This window comes from Myiozetetes cayanensis, unplaced genomic scaffold (genome assembly GCF_022539395.1).
Source record: "Myiozetetes cayanensis isolate MyiCay16 unplaced genomic scaffold, myiCay2020 scf9, whole genome shotgun sequence".
NCBI classification, from domain to species: domain Eukaryota; kingdom Metazoa; phylum Chordata; class Aves; order Passeriformes; family Tyrannidae; genus Myiozetetes; species Myiozetetes cayanensis.
In genome coordinates this window covers 28,361,684-28,387,663 of record NW_026088185.1, presented here as the reverse complement: position 1 = coordinate 28,387,663, position 25,980 = coordinate 28,361,684, and the positions used below count along the sequence as shown (strand labels likewise).

The 25,980-nt window shown below is 41.7% G+C and overlaps 1 protein-coding gene across 3 annotated transcripts in view; it reads left to right on the top strand.

The window, feature by feature from the left end:
• Positions 1 to 5,959: 5,959 nt before the first annotated feature.
• MYLK (myosin light chain kinase) overlaps positions 5,960 to 25,980 on the top strand; it is a 204,006-nt gene continuing 183,985 nt past the window's right edge. For 2 of the 3 annotated variants that reach the window (XM_050339617.1, XM_050339616.1), the window contains exon 1: positions 5,960 to 6,167. In XM_050339617.1, coding sequence (XP_050195574.1) covers positions 6,005 to 6,167 — 163 coding nt within the window. In that variant the 5' untranslated portion in view covers positions 5,960 to 6,004. Of the gene's footprint in view, positions 6,168 to 18,762; positions 18,779 to 25,980 lie in introns of those variants that run through there. The other variant, XM_050339620.1, reaches the window with a different exon arrangement.

Genomic DNA, 25,980 nt, shown 5'->3' with positions numbered 1-25,980 from the left:
TACATTCCCTTGCCTAGAGGGGAGTACTCCCCTCCCTAAATTGCATGTTTTCACTTGCTCTGCAGTCGAGGTCTGGCTATAAACACAGAAGCTTGGGTATATCTATTTGGCTTCCAAAATATAGATAGTGAACTATTTATGTGAAACTCCTGCTGAGGGTGGTTGGAAATCCCAAATGTGCATTGGAGCATGGTCAGGCATGTGCTGCACTTACAGGTAATTATAATATCCTCTTGGATATCTAGTTTTTGTGTATTAGTTGATAACTGAACAGAATTTCCTGGGAAAAACCCTTTAATTACAAATACTGCATTACTCTCCTGTAACTGTTGAATTTACCTAACTTGAGTTTTGTCAAATAATAACAGTATTGCCACGAATTAAGAAACCTTCAAATATACCTCTCAATTTATCACATTTACTTCTTCAGGGAAACACATCTGTGCTATATAACACTTACCAGACATTGTTTCTATCACACTATTCTTCACTTTCATTCCCAAGGGTTGGGGTATTTGCACTCCTTAGCTTTGAATTAAAAACAAACAAACAAACAGAAAAAACCAGAGAAAAATAAAATAAGAATCCTGTGCATCTCTGTAATCATGCTGTAGCCATGTAACCATGACCAGTGTTTCTTTCTTTAGGCTAGAAATTGAGATTAGAGACTGAAAGTTGTAATAAAAGTAAATTATACTCTATAGTTGTCTTGGCTGGTCTCTGGGAATGGGCACTAACTGCACATGTAATGCAAGTTCTTTACTTTGGGCCATTGAGCAGGATATAACTGCTCTGCTAGAAACTGTAATAAGTATATTTGCTGAATTTTTCCAGCCTCAGAATCATCTTAAAACTCCCCCTGTCAATACGAAGTTAGCTCTGCTGGAGTGAGAGCTCAGGACAAAAAGCTGTGTCTTCCACATACATGCAGGCATTATCTGTTCCCTTTTTTAATGAAAAAGGAAAAATTAACTGCATGGTTCAGATTGGCAAGACTGTATTTCTGTTGACTGTCTTTATAGTGAACTGTAAGAAGATTTAGGATGGGTATTAGGAAAGGTTCCTCACCAGAAAGTGATTGGCCACTAGAACAGGTTCCCCAGGGAAGTGGTCACAGCACCAACCTTGACAGAGTTCAAGAACCTTTTGGACAGTGCTCCCAGGCACATGGTGGGGTTTCTGGGACTGTCCTGTGCAGGGTCTTTGATGATCCTTGTGGGTCCTTTCCAACTCAAGATGTTCTATGAGTCTGTGATTCATCTGCAGGGTCAATCTGGCTTCAGTTGGTACCTGTTTCTCTTTGCCTGTTTGCATAACACGGTCCCCACTCCCTTTATCTGTCACTTGATTTGCACCAACACCAACAGCACTCTGCTGATGGATTTCATTCAGTAACAGTCAGAAGTAGTTCATATTTTTAATGTTTGAATTTATGAAAGTGGATGTTCTCTGACACCATCAGTGGCTTTAAAAAAAAACAAAGGTGCAGAATTTTTGCAGTCCCAACCAAATATTTTTGGTCTGCTAGTCTGAACAGTCTGTTAGTCTGAAACACAGGTTGTACATTTTAGCTGCTATTAAAATCAGTGAAATTGCTAGCTTCTCCTTGTTTATTCCACCAACTTATATGTTACTCCAGCCTCTAAATACAAGAGGATAAAACAGCTGCTGAGTTTCCAAATCTGAAATTTCCCCAGCAGCCAAATGCTTATAGCCCTGCTGCCTTTTTCCAACAAACATAAAAGTGTAAAGGCTCAGATATCTGTACAAGTTACCAGATAGGAATAAACTGCCTGTGTGGTCTTTTGCTGACACATCTAATTCATTTTTCTTGCTCCTGAGCTGAGTGAATTGATGCTGGGCTAAACGTATGTCAATGTTAGCACCACACCGTGACTGACCTCTTGGCTTCCTCCCTCCTTAGGTACTCAATCTCTGTTTGCAGCATGAAAATCACAGGCTTTTAATGCTTTCTGTGTTCATGATCAGCAAAGACATAAGCAGGATGAAGATGATAATTCAGTCTGCCTGCAGATTTGGAAAGATATTATAGTGGCTCCCTTTTAGAAGATTGTCTCCTAATCTCAAGAGATTAGAAACTGCACTGCTTTTAAAATGAGTGAATGAATTTTTTACATTCTGAAAACAAAAAAGCAAAAAACCAAGCCCTCACGTGTCAGAAAAAAAAAGAAAGAATGGGATCTGGGAAATGGAAGAGTGTGTGTTCCTTCAAAATAAAGTAATTTCCCAAATATATCAAAACGCAATTGTGTTTAGGCACCTCCCAAACTTTATCCTGAAAGGAGCCTAAAGGATTTTACAGAAAGATTGCAAGTGAAAGAATGAATGGGGAAGAAAGCAGAAGGCAAAAGGAGAGTTTATCTTTACTCCCTTTATGCAGTGCTGCTCCTTGTACTTCTAATCACCTGATAATCATCTGAACCCCGTAGCTCAGCTCCAGTAACTCACCTTTCCAAACACTTCAGCTGGGTAACTTCATCCTTCACTCATTTCCCGTGCCTTGCCCTACAGAAGCTACATAAGCTCTCTGAGGGTTTTGCTGGTTACAGTCCGTGGCTTGTAAGCTACAAAAATCTAAATGTAGGTCAAGATGAGTTGAAATCTTTTAAACACAGCCAGCCGCTGTTTCCTAAACACGTCCCTGGAGCAGCTGCATGAAGGATGTTCACAATTAAAAAACAACTCTCCAGCAGCCAGTTAAGAAATACAGGATTACTCTAACAAGCAGCATTCATTAAATGTCGTATCTTACATTTCATTATTTTAAACTTGATCACATTTATGATCCTTACCTAAAGAAGGGGAACTATTGACTTCTAGCATCCCAGAGCGCTCTTAGGACAAAGGCCCAACTAGAAGAGACAAATGGTCCCAAAAGGACTCTGGGAACAAACTGTGGCTGGGCATGAGGTGTGATGTCATGCTGGCTTCTTCTAGGATGGGAGATCCCTCACTCTTTTTTTTTTTTTTAACTTCTTGATCTGATTTGTGCCATCAAAAAAAAAAAAAAAAAAAAAAAAAAAAAAAAAGATAAATATGTGAGCTCTGCTGAAAATGAGTCAATCCCTTGAAACCCAGCAGGGGCACCGTCTGCTCTCCTTATGGAGCTCAGTGGCTTTCATCACGATTCAAGTGTCTCCTACTCCTCCCTCTCAGCTGAAGGCAGATGTGGGTTCATTGGCAACACTGGGCCTTGTTCTCTGTGAGTGTTTAGGGCCTGAGCAATCATTTTAAATTGAAAGCAGATATGATGATGCTATTACAAGACTGTCTAAAGCAGCAATTCCCAACTGGTAAGACATGAGAACGTTTACAAGAAAATGGGTTTCATGAAGCCCAAGATAAAGATCAGCACAGAAAAGCATAGGCATGATGCAGAGCAGTATCTCCTCAAAACAACACTTAAAAGTTTTGAGAAGAAAACTCCTTCCAAAAAGATGTTGGCAGTACAGACTTTAGTCAGACCATGGAGAAGATCAAAGCAAGCTTGTGCCAGGCTCTGCGTAGCTCCTGGGTTTTCATGTTCTTTCTCTAGTCTAACACCAAATAAACCTTTATCTGCAGAAAGAAAATGCTCACACAACAAACATCTTTCTTTTAACAGCTCATGTGCCCATGGGAATGTAGCTGTGGAATTCTGTGCACTGCCATTTGAAATCAGCTGTAGTCACAAAATTCAGCAAAGATCAGGGATGGATGTCCATTAGTTTTTGACTGAAAAGGAAAACATCTGGCAATCCAGAATATGCCACAACCATACACTGAGAAAGCAAATGTAACAGTTTGTCTGAGTGTAATTAGCACAATATGTATGTACAGTTGAATGATAGTACTATGAATAGTGTTTCCTGGCTCCAGTTTACCTGTGAATTAAACTGACCAATGTCAGTCTTTAAAATTTATTTGTACCAACTCCCAGGTTTACTTTACTTTACAGATAGTCTTAAAATTTTCTTGAAACCCTGTTGTGACTTCATAGAAAAGAAAATCTGAAGAGAGAGGTTTAACAGGGTGAATCTAAAGAAATCAGGAATAAGAAAACTATCAGTGCCTTCTCTTGAAGAGGCAGCAGCAGTTCCTCCCAGTTCACTCTCTTTGTACTGCACCTGAAAGAGCCAAAAGTGATGGCTACAGCTTTTCATGGACTCATACAGGTAACTGCTCTTGTCCTTTGCAGAGGCCTGTGCTCAGGTACCAGGAATGATGTACCAGAAAAAGCAAGCACTGCCTCCTTATGCAGCCTACTCAGGTAGCAGGACACATGCTCTACCAATGGCAGAAAAATTCACCTCAGAATCAAAACGAAAAACATTGAGGTCTCTGCAAATATGAAACTCCTGAGATTGCTGCAGTGAAGCACATCTCTGCTGTGACTTGCTTACCTTGGACACATTTTATTGGGTTGATGGTTGTTGAGAGGAAACTGAAGGGGAGAGAAAGAATTGTAACCTGGACTGTGGTTTGCTCTACTACCCCAGAGGTATCTTAGAGCCTGGTGAGGAGGCAAGTGCTCTGCATCTTTTGCTTTCCTTTTTCTATAGCAGTTCAGAACCACATTTAAAGGTACCTGGCAGTAATCTGACCACAGCACAGAACAATGCAAGAGGACAGAAAAGAAGGGCTTTATGCATAGAACCTGGGCTTTTTGTCCATCTGTAATCTTTTATGATCTGTCTCCATGTATGCTTATGATCTGGCTATAAATTCATTTCATAAAAATGGTTGTTTGGGTTTTTTAAAAATGTGCAAATAAAAAAAAATACAGGAGTAAAAAGACTTTAAGTTTGCAATGTACCTGATTTCCCTACTCCTTCCCCTTCAGGGTCTCCAATTCACATTATAAAACAGCAGTTCTAAGGTCTTACTGTTCAAGAGGATTCAATTTGTCCCCATCTCTCATTTGCTCTTCCTTCTACACCACTTTAGCACTTAACACAATTAACTGTAAATGGTTTATTAAACTAAATCCCCTGTCCCAGATTTGGACATCCCTAGGCAGATGTGCCAATGCATGGGCCCTAGCCAGGCTCTGGGGGAGGGGGAGGAAGGGAGATCCCCAATGCCCTTGTGTGTCTGACAGAGTGTCCCATTGGTGGCATTGGGCCAGTGCATGGCTAGGCTGCAGCTCCACACAGACCTCTGCATTCCCTCCACACACCCCTGAGACATCCTAGCCAAGCCCTATGCAGACCTTCCCATACAATACGTCCTCTGTGCACTCCCCCTAAACGCAGGCTTTGCACTCACCCCAGAACACACCTACATATCCCATGTGTGTTACATTCATGTCCCAGGCCAGCCCATAAGCACACTCCTCAGTGCTGCCCCATACATGTACCCCATACACACACGGTCTACAACCCCCACACCTATAGCAGCAGTACGCAGCCCTACACGTTCCTCATACACCCCCGGCCCAGCTCTGTACACCCCCCATACACAGCCGCCTGTCCCGGGCGAGCTGCGCTCCACAGGTGCTGGGAAGGGAAGGGCTAGGCTGGGCTGGGCGTGTCCCTCCCTCCGCCGGTTCCCGCGGACCCCCGGCCGCTGCCGAACGAGGCTCCGCAGGGAAGGAGTTCAGGGCAGCCTCGCCGACCGCAGTCGGTATCGCCGCCGGGCACCGCTTCCCCCGCGGGCTCCGCGCTCCCCCCGCTCCCGAACTGCGCGGGGCAGCCGCGGCCGGCTCAGCTCAGCCCAGCCCAGCCCAGCGGAGCCGAGCCGAGCGGCAGGTGGGCTCCGGGCGGCGGTCCGGGGCTGTGGAGCTCGGCGGGCGGGCGGATCGGTGGCCGCGGGGCTCTCCCTGCCGGCTGCACCCCGGGACGCGGGGGAAGCCCGTGGGCGGGCACGGGTGGGGGGTACCGGGGCATCCTCCGCAGGGGGAGGTGAAGTAGGCGGAGAAGGAGGAGGAGGGAAACCTGCTGCTCCGGAGGGACGAGGTAGCGGCGCTGCAGCGGGCCAGACCAGCGGCGAGGGCTGCGGGCACATGCCGGGCTTGGAGCACCGGAGCCGCGGGATTCCTGCGGGTTGCTCAGCCCAGCTCCCGGCCCGGCCCCTGCGAGAGCGTCAGCTGGGATCCTGCAGGGAGGAGGGCTCACCTACGGCTCCCCTCCCGGAGTGCATTGATCCGAGAGCAAGCAAACCTGGTAGTAAGTACTTTGTCATCTTTTATGTATGATTCGTTAAAGTTTTACTGTTCTCTGCTGGCAGGTAGCAAAGGAATTTTAGGAAAGAGCATTTATAGGTTCGGTTGTAAGGATAATCTCCCTGGGTCTCCTTTGGACTCCTGAGCCTTTCAAATACAAAGGTGCATATGTGGAGGCACATGCAGGAATGTTTCTTCAATGCACATGCACATCTTTAATGTTTCAGACTAAATTCTGTGTCAGGGTTTTTGTTTTTGGGGGTTTTGTTTGTTTGTTTGTTTTTGGTTTTGTGTTTTTTTAACTACTGCTGTTCTCAAAGTAATTTGTACCATGTTGCACAATATGCTTAGTGTCTGAGAGAAGAGTAAATCATGGTGACACACACTGCAGAAGGATGGGGGAAGGAGAGGAATATTTAAAATTATTAACTTGGCGGGAGGGGGGTGACTTCTCTTCATGCTGCCTTCACGCTATGGAGCAATATGCTTTCGGGGATTCTTTGCTTTTTAATCCTCTTTTCTGTGTGTGCACATCTGGACTCTGGCCTGGCACTGCTCCCTGCACTCAGCCTGGAAGGGAGTGGCATGGCAGACTAGCAGGGGCTGGAGACCAGGGATGGAAAGACAGAGAATCCTTCCCTCGTCCTATGGTTTAAAGATACTTTTTAGCCCCAGTCTGGTCTTCTGCAGAGTAAATCTATAGGAATACTTCTTCCCAGAGTCAGGAAGTGGAATCACAAGTGTTTTGAAGGCTAAATTATGTTCTCTACAAAGGGAATGGCTGAGAGGATAAATGCAAACACCTGATTCCACACACCCTCCTTCCGAGAGGATTCCAAGCATTGAACCCTATGGGGAGTGAGCATGGAACTGCATGCCATGCAGAAGATGTGTTGCTACTGAGACTACAAAATTATGCTATCATCTTTGTGGAGTGCTGGAAAGCCATTTCTGTCGGTGAAGCTGTAATGAAAGTAGTAGTTCATCTTGTATTTTAAATCCCTAACAGAACTACTGTCTACCTCCCCCTACTTCCTGCACACATCTTTATTTTATTTAGTTTGCTAATGACTTGTGTTATTATTTGCCAAATATGATACGTGTCTTCCTGTGCAACTTTGTGTGCTGAGATGTTCCTGGAACTAGGCTCTAAGAGTGCGGTTTAGGAGCCTTCTGCTTTTAAACCAGATCTATATTTACTAATAGCTGAATAGTTAATTTTCATCTGGCATCTATCTAAAGTACTTTCTGCTTCCTCAAATGATACTGTTCTTCTGTAGCTGGTCACTGTGTGCATTGTAGTTTGTAACAGAGTGCTTGTGATGACACATTTTCATGATACACTGTTACATTGGTCCTTAATACTTTGCAGTCTAATGCTACAGGACAAGTGCTTTAACTCCAAAAGTAACTGGAGTGACTTTGTTTTAGCAGGTGAATGTTTGCTTCCAGAGGACCCAGTCACTAGAATGATAGGCAGCATGTCCTGTTCTGGTGTGCAATATGTTCATGGCATTTAACCTTTTTAGATAAGCATGAGCAGAAAGTGCCTGGTTTAATAAACATCACAGTTAGGATTTTATGTGAGTGTGGGAGGCTCACACTAGTTAATATCACTGACCCACTTTTTATTGGTCTTGTAGGGAAATCTTAATAGGTCTGCTGCAAAGCAAGTTAGAAATCTGATACTTTGCAAGCATCTCTCCATAGTTTTAGTTGCTTTGCTGCATGGTGCAAAGGAGGATGAAGGCAATAATAATATTCAGTGAAGTTCTGTTGGTTTGCTTGTATGATGCTGAAAGAGAATTTATAAAGTCTGAAATAAGCAGGGATTACGTATTGCCATTGGCTTAAGTTAACTGTAAGAGATGCATAATTTTTCACGAGTTTTTGGTCTGTTTTGTGTTCTCCCTGGCTCCTCCTTTAAGTTCATTAGGACTTCCTGTGGGCGATGATCCGATTTTTACAGTCAATCAAGATCCATACCAATATCCTTACGCAGGCCAAATACACTGTATTTAGAAAGGCTATAAACCAACAGCTACAAATTACTTTCAGAGCCCTCCTAAAACAAAATGCAGATGTAAATAGAGTTCAGAAAAGCTCCAAATGCTGTGCCTTAAAGTTGTGGATGTCTAAATCCAGAAAATGTGCTCAGAAGCCGTTTGCAAGCCATGTAAGGAGATGGCTGACATTTTTGGTTAGATTCTGGAGAACTGTAGCCACAGTCTGTAGTTGCTGGACTCTTCCAGCTAGTTTGAGTTCAGGTCTGAACATGGGCTGGAAGTGATCCTGGTTTTGTGGGCAGACTCATCTCCTCTCCTTCATAAACTTGTCAAGTTCATAATAAAACATGCTGTGGTTGTTTGCTTTTGCTGTGTTTAGAGCTGTACTGAACAGCTTTTCCAAACTTTGTTTCTCAGGTATGAGTTAGGAGGCAATGAAGGTAATTTATTTGTTCCCACCGGCTGGTTAATACACTCTTCTGTCTTTGGTGGTAAATGACTCTTTTTTTAACCTCCCTTTGGAAGGCAGGTGTCCTTTCTCTCACTGCTCAAGAAGCACGTTGCTGCATCTGTTGCAGTAGACTATTTAAGCTTTTTCAGTGGCATCCACTATGCCAGACAGCATCCTAGCAAACCCTGTGCAGCTGCCTCCATCCCCTCCACTGATGGAAATGCTTCTGTGATGTACACTAGGACTACATATGTTGTTTGGATTTCAGCACTGCATGCAGAGAAGATATGATTACTCCATAGTGCTGAAAAGGATTCATTGGTGAAGCCAGATGGATTCAGGTAGGATGGACTCTGGGAGATTTTTTTAAATTTAGTACAGCTTTTAATGTTGTCTGTCTTGTCTGTGATTACGGTGTGGGTTTTGCTGAAATCTGGGTCTTTTGTACAGGGTCTGTTAAACGTGCTACAGCAAGGTCTGTCTCTAATAATGTCTTCATTAAGTGTCTCCACAAACAGAAGAATATACTAATTGCTAGACTAACATGTTGTTTGGCTCTTTGAACAAGGTACTGAACACTAACTTATGAATGGAAACTTAAAAGGTTCATTAGCAACCTGCTACATGAAAGAAATGCCAAAATGAAATGAAAATACATTTGTACTACTGTTGTTGCTATTAAAGCTGATATAGGATTCCAGTTTAGTTTTTGTGGGCATCTTGACTAATTTAATAAACATTTTTTTGCCTCTGGAGTTTCAGCAGCTGCTCCCTGTATAAAAGCTGAGAATAACTGGTTCTGCTTTAGTAGGAATGAAAGGAGAATTGAGCTCTATAGAAATGAGGAGATTAGAGCTCCATGAGGCATATACCCATTTAATGCTGCTGGAAACCAAACTCACTCAAATAATCCTAACTCTCACTTCTGGTGAGCAGAAATTCTAGGGGGGAAAAAAATTCCCTTAGTGACTTATTAACAAAAGCTTTTCAGGTTTGCTGGGATTTATCATGTGAGCCTAATCTACCTTTTGTTCATCCAGTTGGCAGGCTTTAAGATTTAAAAGGGTCTGCAGAAACTCCTCCCCCAGACTCCCTATTTAATTAAAGAGGCTTGGTGCATTATTTACCTTTGAGTCTTCCATTTATGTGGCAACAATGAGTTGAGGTTAACATATTGTAAAATATTTGTGAATGCTGCATTATAAGCAGGGGAAAGAAGTAAACTTTGAAGGTTATGCCTGCAAATTTACGCTGACCTATATGGGTTCAGTCAGAATGTCTGAAGTGAGGCCGGTCCTACATAAGTACTGAAGTACAAATACAGGTGTCTAACTCTACAACAAATTTCCCTACCTCTGTAGGCAATTCAAAGGGTCTGGATGAGGGACAGTTTCATTTGCTGCTATGAGAGCTCTCCAGAGTCACTGCATGTGCAGATCAGGCCTTGCAGGCACCAATATTTTCTATATATATATTTTCTATATTTCAGTGAAGACAGACTGGTAACTGTAGTTCTCTCACTGGTTCCCTCAGTTTCTTCTCCTCCCCCACTCCATTCATCCCTGGAGCTGTGAGCATCAAGTTGCAGATAAAACGACTTCTGAGCGAGCAACGGGATGCAGCTCTTGCCAAAGGCAATTAAGTGCTTAGGATTACAGTGTGCTTTACAAAGGGTGTTCTTGCTGAATCCCTTTCCTCTTCTGCTTGCTGGCACAAAGCAGTTTCTTGGCACTTACCTTTGTTATAACAAGTCTGAGCATTGCTAAACTTCATCACAGCGTGTCTGCTCTCTGAAGAAGTCTAGCAAGCTGCAGTGTCTTCTGTTTTGAGGACAGTCTGGTTGGTGATTCTTTACTAGAAGTCAGCTTGACCTCATCACCTCTGCTGTAATTGGATTAAATTCACTCACTTGCCAAAAACAGGGCCAGCTGATGGCATATTAATTATTCAGACTGAAGTACAAAATTGTCACAGAGGGATGTTTTCACTTTTCATCATAAAAGTGAAAGTAGAAGATATAACCTGTGGGAGAGGAAATGACTGGCTCTACTTGCCAGTCGTGTGCATCACTTACTGCTGCTTCTTGTGAAATGTGATAAATTGCTGAGAGTCCAGAGATATCCTGGCTAAAGAAAGTGAGTGATGGCATGTGCTGCTTTACACATCCATGGCAGTTTATTTCTAATTATTGCACAGCAGGTCAAGATCATTATTCTGAGCTGTCTTTTTACTGCTTTTTCTGTTATTCTTCAGCAGTCTTGTGACCTGATGTAGTTGCAGAGTGGCAGGATGATATCTGAACAGAAAAATGTGCCCAGAAGGACACTGGAACTGTGTAGTGAAGGATAATCTGATCACCAAGGCTGTAGTTTCATCCTGAGACCTTTTATATACTCTTTAAACCAGTGTAATCCAGCTTTCAGTGGGAACCGCTGCTAAGTAGCAAAAATCACTATCCTGACTGTTAACCTCAGCAAAATGTTAAGGGATGAGCAAGTAATGAGGAGACCAAGAACTGAATTGCAAATACTCTTATACAGAGGATTTGAGTGGCTGGAGAGACACAGTGGTCCAGACACTCTCTGAGATGTTCCAAATAATGAAAGGATCCCTGTTTTATGAGTTAGCTTTTCTTATCTGCCTGGAAGTACTGCAAGTTTCCTGTTTGCTGCCAAGGCCTGTAAAAAGTTGCATTTTGCAATCAACATGGGTCAGAGGAACTAGAACTCCCAGCTCTTTGTTCCTATCAGGACAATGTTGCATTTGATTTCAAGGTGAATTTGTTTTCTCTAAATTCTATAAACTCATGAATACTTATGGTGCAAAGCAATAGATAAACAAGGTGAAATATGGATGTGAGATTTTCCATGTCTACTGAGTGACAGGTACAATTTCATTTATTGTGTAAATGTGCAGTGCAAATAATAAGGATGCCTGCTTTAATACCCCATTATAACATAGTTGTCTAATCATATTTTTGGCAGTGTTAATTATTATGAAGTTGCTTGTTGCTTAATGGAATAGATATATAATTCCATTATTTTTTTAAAATTATGTAAGCAGTTTGTTAAATATTAAAGGGTTTTTTTCATTCACATATGTTATGTATTTGGAATCAGTGCCATTAAAAAAAAAAAAAAAGAACAAAACATCGACCATCTCTCCTTGGCAAGAATTAACAGTTTGGCTGGGTTAAAAAAAAAAAAAAAAAGGTGTAAAGGGCATATTCTGTAAGAAGCACTGTCAAAGACTAGGTCAGGAAACCACTGTCTGCATGTTCCTATAGTGTTGACTGTATCAAAAGGAAAGTTAAAAATCAGAAGCAGTAAGCAGGCTGTGTTTCAAATACACAGGAAAGAGGAACCTGTCAAGAATGGCCAGCTTTACTCAGGTTATTTACCTCAGATCTTTTAGGATCATGGCTTTCCTTTGGTGGAAGAAGAGGAAGGTCTTAAGTCAGTACTTCATGTCTGAGAGTGTGACTGACTGCAACTGCACATCACTCGTTGAAGTCCAGCCTGGTTTTGGATGTGAAAAGCCATTTCTGTTTTGTGCTGTAGTGGGTTAGCTTGGTGGGATCTGCCTCTGCTGCTGTTTTAGTGCTGACATTGTGGCTGTGGTGACCTCAGGGGGGGTATCTTGGACAGAGCCTGAGAGACCATCGCAGAGGGAGTCCTGGCTTTGAAATGTAACAGCTGATGTATGGCTGTCTCACCCCCAGCACCAGAGCAGTGCAGTTCCTCTGACCTCAACAGAGTTGCAGCATTCATGGTTTTCAGTGATGTGGGAGCGAAACTGGGTCTATATTCTTTTAAATGGTCTATTTAGCAGCTCTTTTCCATATGCAGTCTCCATGCCAGTGACAGGAGCTTCCTGGAACTGACAGGAGACACAAAAGACCTTCTTCTCTAAACCACTGGACCTTAAGAATATTGAAAAGATGTTACAACAAGCCTCATAATACACCATTGTCAGGCTCTCTCTGAAGATGCCTGCAGTGGTATCATACCTCTAAGCTTTCCAGAGGGGGTGTGATGACCCCACATGGAAAAAAATACAAGAGTAATGGTTTGGGTGGCTGTGAGGAATTTCATAGTGCTACTTCCCCTGGCTGTAACTTGAAACCAGCTGGAGGCGTTTAGTGCTGATTGAACTCATATAAGAGGCAAGCAAATATCTGAGCATGTATCATGCAGGTTTTTTAGGAAGAGACCTTGGCTTGTAAATCTGTGCATGTCTGGGTGCATCCTTCTCATGGACAGGGGAGTGGTGAAAGGAGGTTTGCTTCGTTTTCTTCAACACTTGCCTTTCTTCTTGCTACTCATTTTCCTGTTCCTTTGCTGTACAGCGATTTTCCACGTTGCTGTGAAGGTGTCCGTGCTTGTGAGTGGAGTGAACACATTTGAATGGAAGAGGGTTTGTGAAGTCTGAGCTTCAGCATTCCTAGGGGAGTGGCAGGGTGTGCACTCTGTGCTCCCTCAGCCCCGCTCAGGGGTGTGCCACAGCAGTGTGGGGTGCCCTGGCAGGAGAGGCTGTGCAAGGCACCTCTGCGTGGCTGGGAAAGCAGCCTCGAGTTGGATACTGGAGAACGAGACTACCACAAACAAGTAAGAAGTCACTTACAGAAATATTTGCTTAGTCCTTTCCTCTGTGGTTCCCTCTTGCTGTGCACTCAGTGCGGGTCACGGACAGCAGCAGCCCTGAGGACTCCTGTCCCTCAGGATGTGATCCCCGCTTGGCGTCTCCAGCCCTCAGGAGCCACCATTTTCTTTCCCTAACTTCTGATACCCGGGTATTCTCCAGCTGATGAGCTTTTTGGCGGCATGACAGGCTCTGGTGTGTAGCAATTTTTCCCACTTGGACTCTCCTGGTGCCAGAGCTGGTGGAAACCATCTGGGATTGGCTTGGGGTGGCTCAAGGGCCCCTGTGCCACTTGTCCCTCATGCCATTTCCCAATACGTTATGGGAGGGATGTGCCTAAAGGAGTGGCTGTGGGATGGCAGTCAGTACCCGTGAGGGAATCCCCCCATGCTGAGGGGTGGGTGACAGGACAGGAGCAGTGCTGTGCAGGCTATTTGATCTGGGTTTTCCTCAGATGCTTCTAAACTCAGTGAGTAGAAGTACTGCTCCTTAATTTTACGTTAAAGTGTGCCTTTATTGAGTTCATCTCAGTTGACTAGTAAAGTACTCAGTTTTCATCCAATCTGTTACTTACCTGATATGGAACTCAGTTCTTACCTGATATGGAACTCAGTTCTTACCTGATATGGAACTCAGTTACATTCCTTTTCCAAGGTATTTCCAAGCTATAGCTATGGATGCTGGAGTCATCCTGGTTAGTCTGAGCAGAAGTGGGGGCTCTGTTCCTGACTGGACCATAGTGACAGCCAGAAAATAAGGTTATAAAAGTCAACTACTGGCATATCATCTCACCATCAAGGACAGTCAGAGATGGTCAGTAATCATTCAGTAATCATTCTCCAGGTAAAATAGTGTGGACCTTTCTCCATTCTCCACATGCGTGATATTGACTTTAAACTTCATGTAGTATCTTCTAACTGCAAACGCTTTGCCACTTTTTTTGCTTCGTCTCAGGGGGTAAGAGCAAACAAAAGTGTGTAAATAAATTTTAGTACTTGATGTTATATTGTGTTTATGTTATAGTGTACTTTGCTTGACTGAGGTAACCCTCTCTGAACTTACTGTGGTGGTTCATGAGTGCATGAGCTGTGCAGGGTCCCGTGTGGGTGACAGGCACCTGTATATTACATTAGCAATGTATGGATACCGATACTGGAGAGGGAAATTGCAGTAATAGGCCTACTCCTCACTAAATTAAAGAGAAGGAGGAAAATGTGTGATGTTTCATGTCTGTTCATGCCTGTCAGGTTTTCTGTGGTGAACAGAATTCACTATATAGCTTTCCAGTGCTATTTCCATTCTAGCTGCTTTTATTACAAGTGTAAGGTTTTGAGATGGACTGTGTCAAGGGCAGGAATAAGGGAACTTTGTCAAACTTTGTTAATTTTTTATCTGTGTGGCATAGAATTTTTTTCCTGAAGGACCAAACAAAAATTATTTTTTTAAAACTAAGAGTAACAAGTTGATGAACTAAATGGAATCTCAAAACAAAGGATTTATTGTCTTGAAAACAAACTTTCTGTAATTGCATTTCTTGTGAGTTTTTTTCTTCTGTTGAAGCTTATATTTCACTTAGAAGACAGGAAATACAACTTTGCTGATTACATTTTTTTAAAGCTATAAATAACTTACTGTCTTCAAAGATGGTGTTCATTTTAAAAAATGCTTCTAAAGTGAAACTTTGGTGAATTAAAAATTAAATTGTGTGGGTAAAATAACTACTTACGAATGTCTGTACCATGTGTACAGATGTTAAAGGTGCTTTCAGAGGGAAGGATGTTATAAGAAAAGTTCTGGCATCTATAACTGGTCTAAATTGTTTTATTTCCTATTCTTTGCTGTTTGTATCTGTCCTTGTCCCACTCTCACCCCTGGCATGAGAGGTAATGAATGTTTGTATTCTATCACCTTGCTCCTTTGCTGGGGTCATTGCTTATCCTCAGGAAGTGGTGTAATGTGTGGGAACACTGCAGCCTATCTAAAAAACGAATAACATTAGACCTGACTCAGTGTTCCAGTTAGCCTGATATGGTGATGAGTTAACAGGAGAACCTTCAACAGCTGTTTTTTGAGATCCACTTCTCTCCCTAGCTGTCCAGTTTCCACAACCCTTGTGTTAAGGATATTAGAGGATGTGTACCTGGTTAGTCCTTTAAGTGTCTATTTATGGACCTGTTGTCCAGAGTTTGTTTAATCCCTTTTTGAACCCATGGACACCCTTTTGACTTCACAGGCTTGCGTGACAGCAAGTTCCAGAAGCTTGTAACCTGCTGGGTAAACAAGTGGTTTCTATTTAAATGAGTTGGTTGTTTGTTGCAGTGAGTACTGCCTTGTTCTAGTTTTGTAAGAGTTCTGCATTTAACAACTCATGGATTTTTTATTACACCTGGTCATATCCATCCTCAGTCTTCTCTCCGAACTGAAGAGTCAGAGCCTTTTAGTATGTCCATGTAAAGTGTCTGCTCCATTTCCATTTATTTGCCCTTTGCATCAACTTCCTGTGTCCTTCTTGGTATGTGGAGAGCAAATCATAATACTCAAGTTGTGGGAGTGCTCAGGTTGTGTAAAGTTGCAGAAATGCCTCAGGAGTGTTCTCTTTTCAAAGATTCTGATAATGTTTTTGGCTTTCCTGACTGCTATTGAACACTGTACCAAGAATTTAAGAGAACTGTCAGGGACGGTTCCAGCTTCTGAGTAGGAATAGTTAGAATTGATATTACCTTGAGGAATTACTACACTGACACCTATCTGCCAACTTTTTTTTCCCAGTCCGATAGTTTTGTCATTGATTGATAGACATGCTGAGTAACACCAGTCCCAGAGGTGATCCCAGGAATTGCACTGCTGATTCCACTCCATCTTAAGAACCCTGTTAAGCTCCATCCTTTGCTTCCTTATTATTTCTAATGTTTGAACTCTGTTATGTTCTGCACTCATTACTGTGAACGAAGTTGAACTTGCCAGAGTGTGGTTTCCAGGTTCTCCTACACAGCCCTTCCCATAGCTGAGAGTTGTGCAGGCAGGATTTGCAAGTCCTCAAGTACTGACCAGAGCGAGCATAGCTCTGGCTTACACACCTTGGCTAGTGGTTCTTAAATTCATATTTGAATTTCTTCAGAACTTGTGTGAACATTGTTCTGTCCCAGTGATTTATTAACATCTATTTTCCTTGTTTGGTCCGGTATTTCCTGATTTTACTTCAGATTGGTCTGGCTCCTCTGCTAGATTTACAACAAAGGGTGCAATGGATGCAGAAAACTCCCCAAAGATTTCAACAGTAAAGACTGATGGAACAAATTCACTGAGCTTCTCTTCTACCACTGCATTATCCAAATCTCTCCCTATTACACCTCTGTCATCCAGCAGCTGGACTGCTTTCCTAGTTGGCTTCCTGTCCTTGATGTATTTCAAGAGCTGTTTACTAGCACAGTGCTCTTTGTTTGCAGGCAATTTTTGGATCATCTTTTAGCCCTCTTAATTTCCTGCTTACGTTTTACTTGCCATGTTTTATGGGCTTCCCTGTCTTTACTTAAGCAATCCATTTTCTAAGGGGTGACCTGTGCCCTGCAATAGTCTCCTAACTCTCCCTGAGGATTCCTGCTTTTTGAACTGCTCCCTTTTAGCATCCCCTCTCTTTAATGGCACATCCTTACATCTTTCTCTTTCTTAAAATTAAATAACTATACACTGGGTTTGTTTGGTGACCCTTATATCAATGCTGTTCTTTGTGGTTCCTAACAGGTAGCCTTTCTAGTTTTCTCTGGTTTGGATGGTACCATGCACTTAGAAGTTTCTTTTCCATTGGAGAACTGTATATCTAGAAAAATGATTGGCATTATATCATCCCTTTTTTTCTTCCAGGGGCTAATATTGAATATTTCTAAACATCCCCATGTGCTGTTGGCACACAGCAGCTGCTAGTATTGTAACACTCTGTGGATGCCACCTCTTAAAACTGAGGGGCACAAGCTGGGCATGAAACCATTCTGGGTGCTAATGGAGCTGGATGTGTTATTACCTTGTTATTACCTATCTGCAGTGATGATTAAAACTTTGCACTCCTGAAATCCTGGGCTGGATTATGTATAAAATTCAAAATCTATGGGCTTAAAACATCTGACAGGAAGGTAGCCTTGCTTTTCCAGTTTTACAGACATGAAAAAAAAACCTGAAGGAGAATATTCTGTGGTTACATGAGAGGTCTCTGTGGACATGTTTACAAGAGCTGAAGCATGTTTATACTTATTTCTGTGCAGTTACTGGAAGATTGTCCTTATTTCATAAAGCATGTGCATGCAGTTGCAGGAGTAGTACAGATGTTTACTCTCTATAGGTGCACTTAAAAGGGCTGGTTTTACAGATGCAATCCAGCATTGAAACAAGATATGCAAACAAGTTATTGTTGATTAATATTGCTTAGCTGGTTGAAGCTAATGCTAAGTAATAAAACCTAGACAGGTGAATAACCCCAGTACTGTGTTCTCTTTGCCCTGTATCACTGAAGTTATATACATTCTTTCTACTGGGAGCACAGATTGGAGTGTTTGTTGGGGTTTTGTTTGGGTTGCTTTTGTTTTGTTTTTACTGAGGCACATCCTGTCCCCTGTTATAGCTGTCCTTGCACTCTGTAAATAGATACACCTAAATTTGCAGAGCTTGTCTGTTTGAGCCTTTCCTTAACCAGTGAATGCTGGACCAATCTTACTTCAAATCTAGCTATGTGTCTGTGCTTTGTTCTTGAAAGACTTGGATTCAAGCCTACTACATATCTTCCTGGACCAGAAAGCTGTTGGAAGTGAACATGCTGTGTCTGGGTGATGACTTTACTGATGAGTTGCAGGAGTGCCCCATCATATGATGAGCTAAATAATGAAGTCGAGTTGTGTACTTTAAGAGTTACTGCAAAAAGAATGAAAGTGAAATTGAGCAGAGCTCATCAAAGCTGACTGAAATAACATCTGTGGTGAAAACCTGGACCTCATCACTTCGTTGTGATACGTGCAAGGGAAATGATGTCAAGTGAAACAGTTGCTTGTCACAGAGAGGAACTGGACTTCACCATTCAGAGCACTTCTTAAAGTCCTGTATCTGACTAATCCAATCTTGAGTGATTTCTTATCAAATGAAATTTAAGTGGCTGTCAGAATCTTTTGCAATTATTGGCTTCTGTTGGTATGGTTCTTAGTGCCAGGTTTTGGAAGGATTTTCCTTATTATCTGGGTGTAATTTTCTACTTTGTGGATGGAATGGTGTGTTTAGGCAGCTACTCCATCCAGACTTCACTAGTCTGATATTTAGGTATCAGTAATTTCAACAGCGTAATAATTCGTGTTCTTGTAACTGTACAATACATACCTTGATCTGAATTATTTGCAGGGCTCTCTACTAGAATGTCTTTCAAATGGTATGGTCAAACACATAGTTCTTACCGCTTTCATCGCTAGGTTTCAAAACACTTTACAAGGAAGTATCAGAAGGAAAGGAGTTTGGAACGATTTCTCCAAGGCCTGAAAAAAGGTAAGCAAGGTGAATCTTCTGTTTCCACATCTGAATGCAAAGTTGTCTTGTTCTTACTAAAATCAGTTTAGCAGGTCACTGAACAAAACGTGTGAGTGAATACACTTGCACTACTGATAATGCAGGCTTAGTCTGGATTTAGTTTAATGCACTGGGGGGAAACAACAAAAATGTCACTTAGAAATGCAAATGTATCTATGAGAATATTGAGGTATTATTAAATATTTAAGTTCTTACCTTTAAACTGTATGCTTCACATGCAGAATTTCTGGAGCTCATTAGAGAATTTTTGGGGATGAAGTTTTTTAGCCTGATTCACTGTGAGTCTCTAATATAATATTTTTTTCCTATACTTGCAAATTAATATTAGTTCTATTGGTTCAGCTGGATTAATTAGCTCAAAAGTATGTAATAGAAGGAAACCAAAGTAATATTTTCTTCCAAAATAAGAATCAACCTCTGATAACTGTACATTAATTGTGACTTCTTATCCATATCTGTTGCATTCCATCTGCAGATCACGAAGGTTTTTAGGTGCTTATAAGATGGACATGAAGCTATTTCTAGCTACTTTTGCAAGTCTGTAGCCTAAAAAATAAAGAAAGAAGGATAAAAATAACCCTTTAAACCTAGTACATGAATTCCCTACACCTTGCCCCTTTGAGATGAAGTTATTCACTCTCTTCCACCTTCAAATGAGAGAGTTTAAACATGCTTTATAGGAAGACTGCTCTGCAAAGTTTCCAGACTTATAAGAGACAGAAATATTTCTAGAAACCAAAAAAAAAAAAAAAAAATGATCTTACTAGGAAAATAAAAAGTTTTGAACTCTTTGACAAATATTGAATCTCAGCTTGTGAAAACAAAACATGGTTCAGTGTCAGAATTTGATGCTGTGATTTTGAACAGCTCTGGTTACCTTAAATTCAGAACAAGGGCTGAGTACTCTCTTTTGTGTTATGGAGTTACACAGAACAACACTTAACTTGGAGTCATGTTCTGCCAACCTTCTGTGAAAACACAGAGTAAAGCCTCGTCATTGGCCCTGAAGAGTTTTGTCCAAGATGATGAACAGCCACTTGCTTCGAGTGCAGTGATTTTTATACATATATATATTTAATTTTTTTCAATGGGGGAGCTGTACTGAGCCGATAAAACTGAGTATTTGTGATCTGTTTGTTTTTCTAATCTAGGGGGGTTTGCTTTTACTCTGCTGCTTGTAAGAAGGGTGTTTCTTTTTAGTTGTGCTATAATGTACTCAATAACTTGTTAAAACACATCTCTCAGAAAACCTTGTGGTTTCTTCTCTTTTGAGAAAGAAAGATAGGAGAGCAAAACCACATGTAACACCTTCCCCTCCATCCCTCCCCCATTTGTTATCTTTCTTCATGTTTTAGAAGAAAGGCAACGTCAAATTCAGATTTCTGCAGCTTCAGTTTTCCACCCCTAGGTTTTGGTCTGTCTCTCAGATAACTCCCCCTCTGAAAGGACTGTTACGTGTGATAAGAAACCTTGTAACCATCTTAAACTGAACTTTGTGTGGTTTTGGGTTATAATACGTGCAATGTATATGTTTATATTTTATAATCTATTTTTCCCCAGTCTTCAAATCATTGTCATGCCCCATTTAATTCTCTCCAGACTTTTTCAATGCCCTTTTAAGGGTTTATGTGGGTAACTCTACTGTCAAGGCAGAAGCCTGTGGCTCTTCCTGGCTCATACGAGGGGACTTGCATTTGCTTCAGTGAGGCGGAAGATATTTTCCATTATGGGTTTGAGCATCAAACTGAGAGGCCTTGCCTGGGCTTCGGGGTTCTCAGAAATGGTAAATTTAAACCAAACACTGGGGGGAAAAAATAGCTAATGCTATATGTTCTTTAAAGAAAAAAAAGGGAAAAACCAAAGGAGAGGAAGATCTAACTAGGCCCTGGGGATTGATCTTGACTGTGCCTTATTACCACAGCTTTATCCTTTCCAGTTCTTAAAGATGCTGTCAGTACTGAACTCTAATGACCTGATTAATGCATTGGAAGGGTGCCTATAGATTGTGGTATTGATATTGTTTCCATATGGCTTCCTGGCAGGCAGATTGGCAACAAGATGTCCTCTTTGTGGTGATGAGGAGGAAGAGTGTGGATTTTTTACTTTCTATTTTTATGGAGCTTGTCTCAGCAAATAAATACCAGTCATTGGGTCAGTCGGCCTGAAAAACAGTAGCCTTGTGGTAAGCTGGATTCTGTAGATTTATTGGAGTCTATAGAGTAATACAGGGAAAGGATATGATATCTATATTGCTTGCAGAGACTTAAAAGCCCTGTAATACCTGTTCCTCCTTCAGTCAGCAGGGAGTTGTCTTTTGAAACTGCATGTATCCTGTGCACATGAAATCTATGGGATAATCCCAGACGTGTTTCTTGGGGCAAATACTGGATTTAACAGGACTTGTTTCAGAGAATCGAGCTCAACCAATGCAGCAGGCAGCAGCTGTTAAAAATTCTTCACCGCTGCTTAGAATTTTCTTCCTATATTTCGTGCTTCAACCAGGCAGCACTGACCAGGCTCAATACAGATGTGGGAGAGTTAAACTGAATTACTGACAGTATCCAGTGGGTCAAACTGAATGACTGAACTGTCCCTTTTTGACAGCAGTGTAGTGTCCTACCCACTTCTCTGTGCCAACAAGAAATAGCTTTTTTTTAGTGACAGTGTTTTGTTTGCATAGTGGCCACATGTGCAGCTGGTTTGATTTAACCTATGAGACTGAAATGGTTTCTGAAGTGACTTCTTATTTTTATCATTAAAGCAAAGATTAACCTCCAATCTCCTTTTCCTAACAAGGGGATTTCTTCCATGTATCAATACATAAAGTGCAGACTTGTTGGGCAGAAGAATCAACCGGGAGACTGGGAGTGTCGCAGTGCTGTTCCTCCTTTGGATATGAGTCCTTTCAGTCCTAGGAAAATGTTTCATTTCTCTGAAGGGAAAAGAGCCAGATCTAGTGGGAAGTCCCTGTCCTAATAAACTGAAAACGTACTTTCTTTCTTGGTGGGATTTGCAAGCTGTGCTATCTCCCACCACTAACTCATTTTAAAACCAGTTCAACTGTGTCTAGAAGAGCTGTTCTCTGGGCAGTTGTGTTCATTTGGTTTGTGCATCATAGCCTACAAGGAATGAGATAGAAAATTCCCTGGATTCTTTCATCCACCTTCATTGCATTACTGTCTCACACCATATCCACATAAATGCTTGATTCTATGTACAGACATGCTGGGGCAGTATTTTCTTCCTTTCTTATCTATTGATCTCTTTTGATGTCAGAAGAGATCAAGGTGGAATGAGATGATGTGTTTTGCTGACCTCAGGACCCCACATGCCACCAGTGGCTTGTGAGAAAGTGCTTTATAGGAAGGTGGATGCTGTAGCTCTAAACTGTTATTGCACATGTTTTAACATATAACTGTGGGAAACCACTGTGCTGTTGGACTGCCAGGGCTAGAAGAGGAGGAGATAATAAACTGCTATAGGAATAAAAGCCTTGGCCAAAGTTTCAAGCCTTAATAACAGTTTTTGTTGTGAGGAAGCTCTGAAATTGCAATGATTCTGAGCCAGGCCATGCTATAAATCTGAGATGTTAGAGACAACTTGCTCATAATGTTCTCTGAGATTTCTTACAGAAAATGTTGTTCTTATTGCAATGTGCCTCCTCATTCCAAGAGGACTGGCAGCTGGTTCTACTGCTGCTTGCATCAACAATGCTGTAAACCCTGTTTTCTCTCTTAATCATCAAATTAATATTCTCCTAGACCTTGAAATAGAGTCTTCCACTTAGACATGGGTTTAATGGTGGGTTCAAAGCTGCTACAGCCTCTAGGCTGGTAGGGTGCAGTGTAGCAGGGAGAGGCTCATGGTTTTGGCAAAGCTCCCCTTCTCTGCTTCATTTAAATTCAGTTTGTGACCTGAGCCTCATCAGCTTCATTCCTGAGTCCTACTTCCTTCTTTCTACAGGCAGGTCAGCAAAAATCCCACAGGAATTTGAAATGATGGATACAGGACACAACGTGAGAAAGACAACTCCTTCTGCCATAGTTCTAAACCAGCTAAATCCCTAATGCATGATTTGTGTCTTGTGTTTATTTTGGCCAAATGTCTCCATGCAGTAATTAATGGCAACTGTCTGGTGACCAGTCTGTAGTGGAAGGATCACGAAAGCTTTCCGTGAGAAAGCTTTCAAGGAAAACCAGTGTTCCAAATTCATTTCACCACTTCAGTTGTATTTTGAGGACACACAGCAGCCTGAGGAACACAGAAGCAACCAAAGTCTTGCTCTGGTTTGGATTACAAAATCAAATTAATGTGGACAGAAAATACACATCAGTGTCATGGGCGAGTGTCTTCCACAGGAGAAGAAATGACTCTAAAATGGGTTCATTGCTATAGATGCTTGAGAGGGGTAGGGAGTGTCTTGGCTTAGTCCATCTAAACCAAGGAAATCTGAAATAGAGATTTATGTTCCCAGTTTAAAACTAAATTCTTAAAACTAAATTCTTAAAACTATGGGCAGGGAGGGAGGAAGGAAAGTGTGTCCAGTGGTATGAGGCGAAAGGCAAGTTGCCCAGATCTGCCCTCAGAAATGTAAGCACAACTTTCTGTAATTTCAGAGAGAACTTCAAGACATAATGAAAGGACAATGTTGGACAGAGGTATCCAACTCCAGCGCTGTCCTTGCAGGAAATGAGACCCAGAGGTCCAGGGGGGCCTGTCCAGCCTTATTTGCACTAGCTGTGCCCTACAACCTCTGTCATACTCTGACAATTCAGTGAAATTAGGCTTCTTTAGTTAGTGGGAAGCTGGTCCTCTGCCGTATTGGAAGCATTCTTCTGGTTTTTAACTTAAATATTTTCACTGTTCATTTTCCACCCATGACTTTTATGTCTCTGGTTATCCCAGCCTTTTTGTTGCTCAGGATTGTATTATTTATTTTCCTGTTTGGTTTGGGTGGTTTGGTATCAGTTAACAGTGTGCTATCAAGAGTGGGGCTAAAACCCAAAAGAGGGGTGTTTAACATGAGAAACAAAAGGAACCTGGAGGGTCTGTACACATGGAAGTTACAGTGAAAGGTGAGCTGTGGCAAGAAATTAAATTAACACAGTGCTTCCTAGTTTCTCATTTTATATCCCAGCTTTCAAATCCCTGAAAGTGTTTTTAGTCCTCTCCTTGGTTGCATCCTAAACTTGTTCCTCAGTAAACCAAAACTAGCTGTGCAACATATTATTTAAAATCCATTACTGCAATGTGTCATGTTTTACACCTCACAAAAGCTGTTAGGTGGTATATTATGGAGAGAGTAAGAAAACACAAGTCTGCAGCATCAACACATGAAAGAAACTGGTTTGCTATGAGGTTCTTAAGAGTTGTTCTTATTTCCAGTTGAAATAGTAACTGAGCCCCAGCAAGTATTGCATGTGAATTGTGCTGTCCTGCCTCCATCAGACAGTTTGCTCCATGAAAGCCCAGAAATAATGCAGTGAAATCTATGAAGGGGAATGTTTGAATTTTATCCTTTCTTCCAGTTTCACCTTTTTTTTTAAAGCATCTTTGTACATACAGTTGCTTTGTCGAAGTGGAAGTCAATAAGGAGGAGTTTTATTAATTCTCTATTGTGAAACTCATTTGCAAAGCTGATGACAATTGCCTTCGTATTTAAATTAGTCCACCTGGGAACTGTGAGAGCTACAACATGTCCCAGGCTACTGTGTTGCTGTATCTTCTCCTTCCTCAGCCAACCCAGAATGCCTAAGGTAGTAAGAGAATAAAATAAAATAAAATTGTTTTATAACTCCCATTCTTCTCTTCAACAAACTCTCTTGCAAGCTGATAAGACCCCATCTCCTCCTTGCATTAGAAAGTATCAGAAACTCTCCTTAAAGATGTTTCTTGCAGCCTCACTTTGACACTTACGGGCAGCATTAAAAACTTGAAACTTAAATAACACTTGTCTCCTATCTGCTTAGGTGGAGGATTATAGCAGGAATTTGTTACCACTGCAGAGGCCCTTGCTGCATTAACACTTGCTCAGTTTGCAGAAGAGTTGCTCTGGTTTCTACCTGTGCACCAGATTTGGATGCAGTGAGGACAAACCCAGATTTGCCCTCTTTCATTTGCATAATGTAACCTTGAAGCTTCCCAGCTCCCCTCCTGTTCTCTGTTCCCTCAAAGTATTCTAAGATTTGGAATTTGTAAACACAGGATTTGGGATTCCATATGCATCTGGAATTGATAAACTGTTGGTATTACAAAGATGTAACCCTTTACACCTCTAACCTAGGAATGCTCTAGAGAGAACTTACAGGCACATCTGATGTAGATGCAGGCAGAGTCTGAACAGCTAAAAACAAAAATGAAAAAGGTGCTGTTGAATGAGTGGAATTTTCACTGAAAACTATGTCACTTGGGGGGTGGGCAGGGAGGAATAAAAACTACAGAATCTGTTAGGCAATAAATACAGACATAATATTTTTGAGCGAAGAACCAAAGAGGTGTGAGTCAAATAAAACTTTTGTCACATGGCATTAGTGGGGGAGAGAACCTTTTGGAAGAGACACGGTAGTGAAGGGGAAAAAAACCCACCAAGCAAAAGCCTCACCCCTGAGAGAATCATGGATTAGTTGAGGTTCAGTGAATGGCTTTGTTGAAAACACAAGAAAAGAATTTAAATAGAGAAGGCCTGATAAGGTGCAGGGCATCACAGATCTGTTTCCATAGTGACATTGTTCAAACAGAGGCTTAAAGGAACATCAATACCGTTGCTGATGAGCTCTATAGAAGACATCCGTCTTCCAGTGGGGATACTGCTGTTGGTTGTCTGATGGTTTTTTCCCTATTAGTTGGATTTGGGGAAAAGGTGATGAGAGGAAAACAAGGGCTTAGAAAAACTATTGACTTGACAGAATGCTGCTCCCTTCCATATTCTGCTTTCTGTGTTTTGCATGCCCTCTCCACTCAATTTTACTTTGACTGTGGTAATTGTTAAAAATTTCATTGAAGTGTTTTTAGAAAAAAATAAATAGACACCTCCACCCCCTAACTGCCTATAATGAAGCAAACACAACTTTACACCAGTGTGGGATTGAGATATGAATGTTGCTTCATGTCTGTGTTTATTCTCCTTTGATAAACAGGTGCAACTGAACCATTTACTCAAG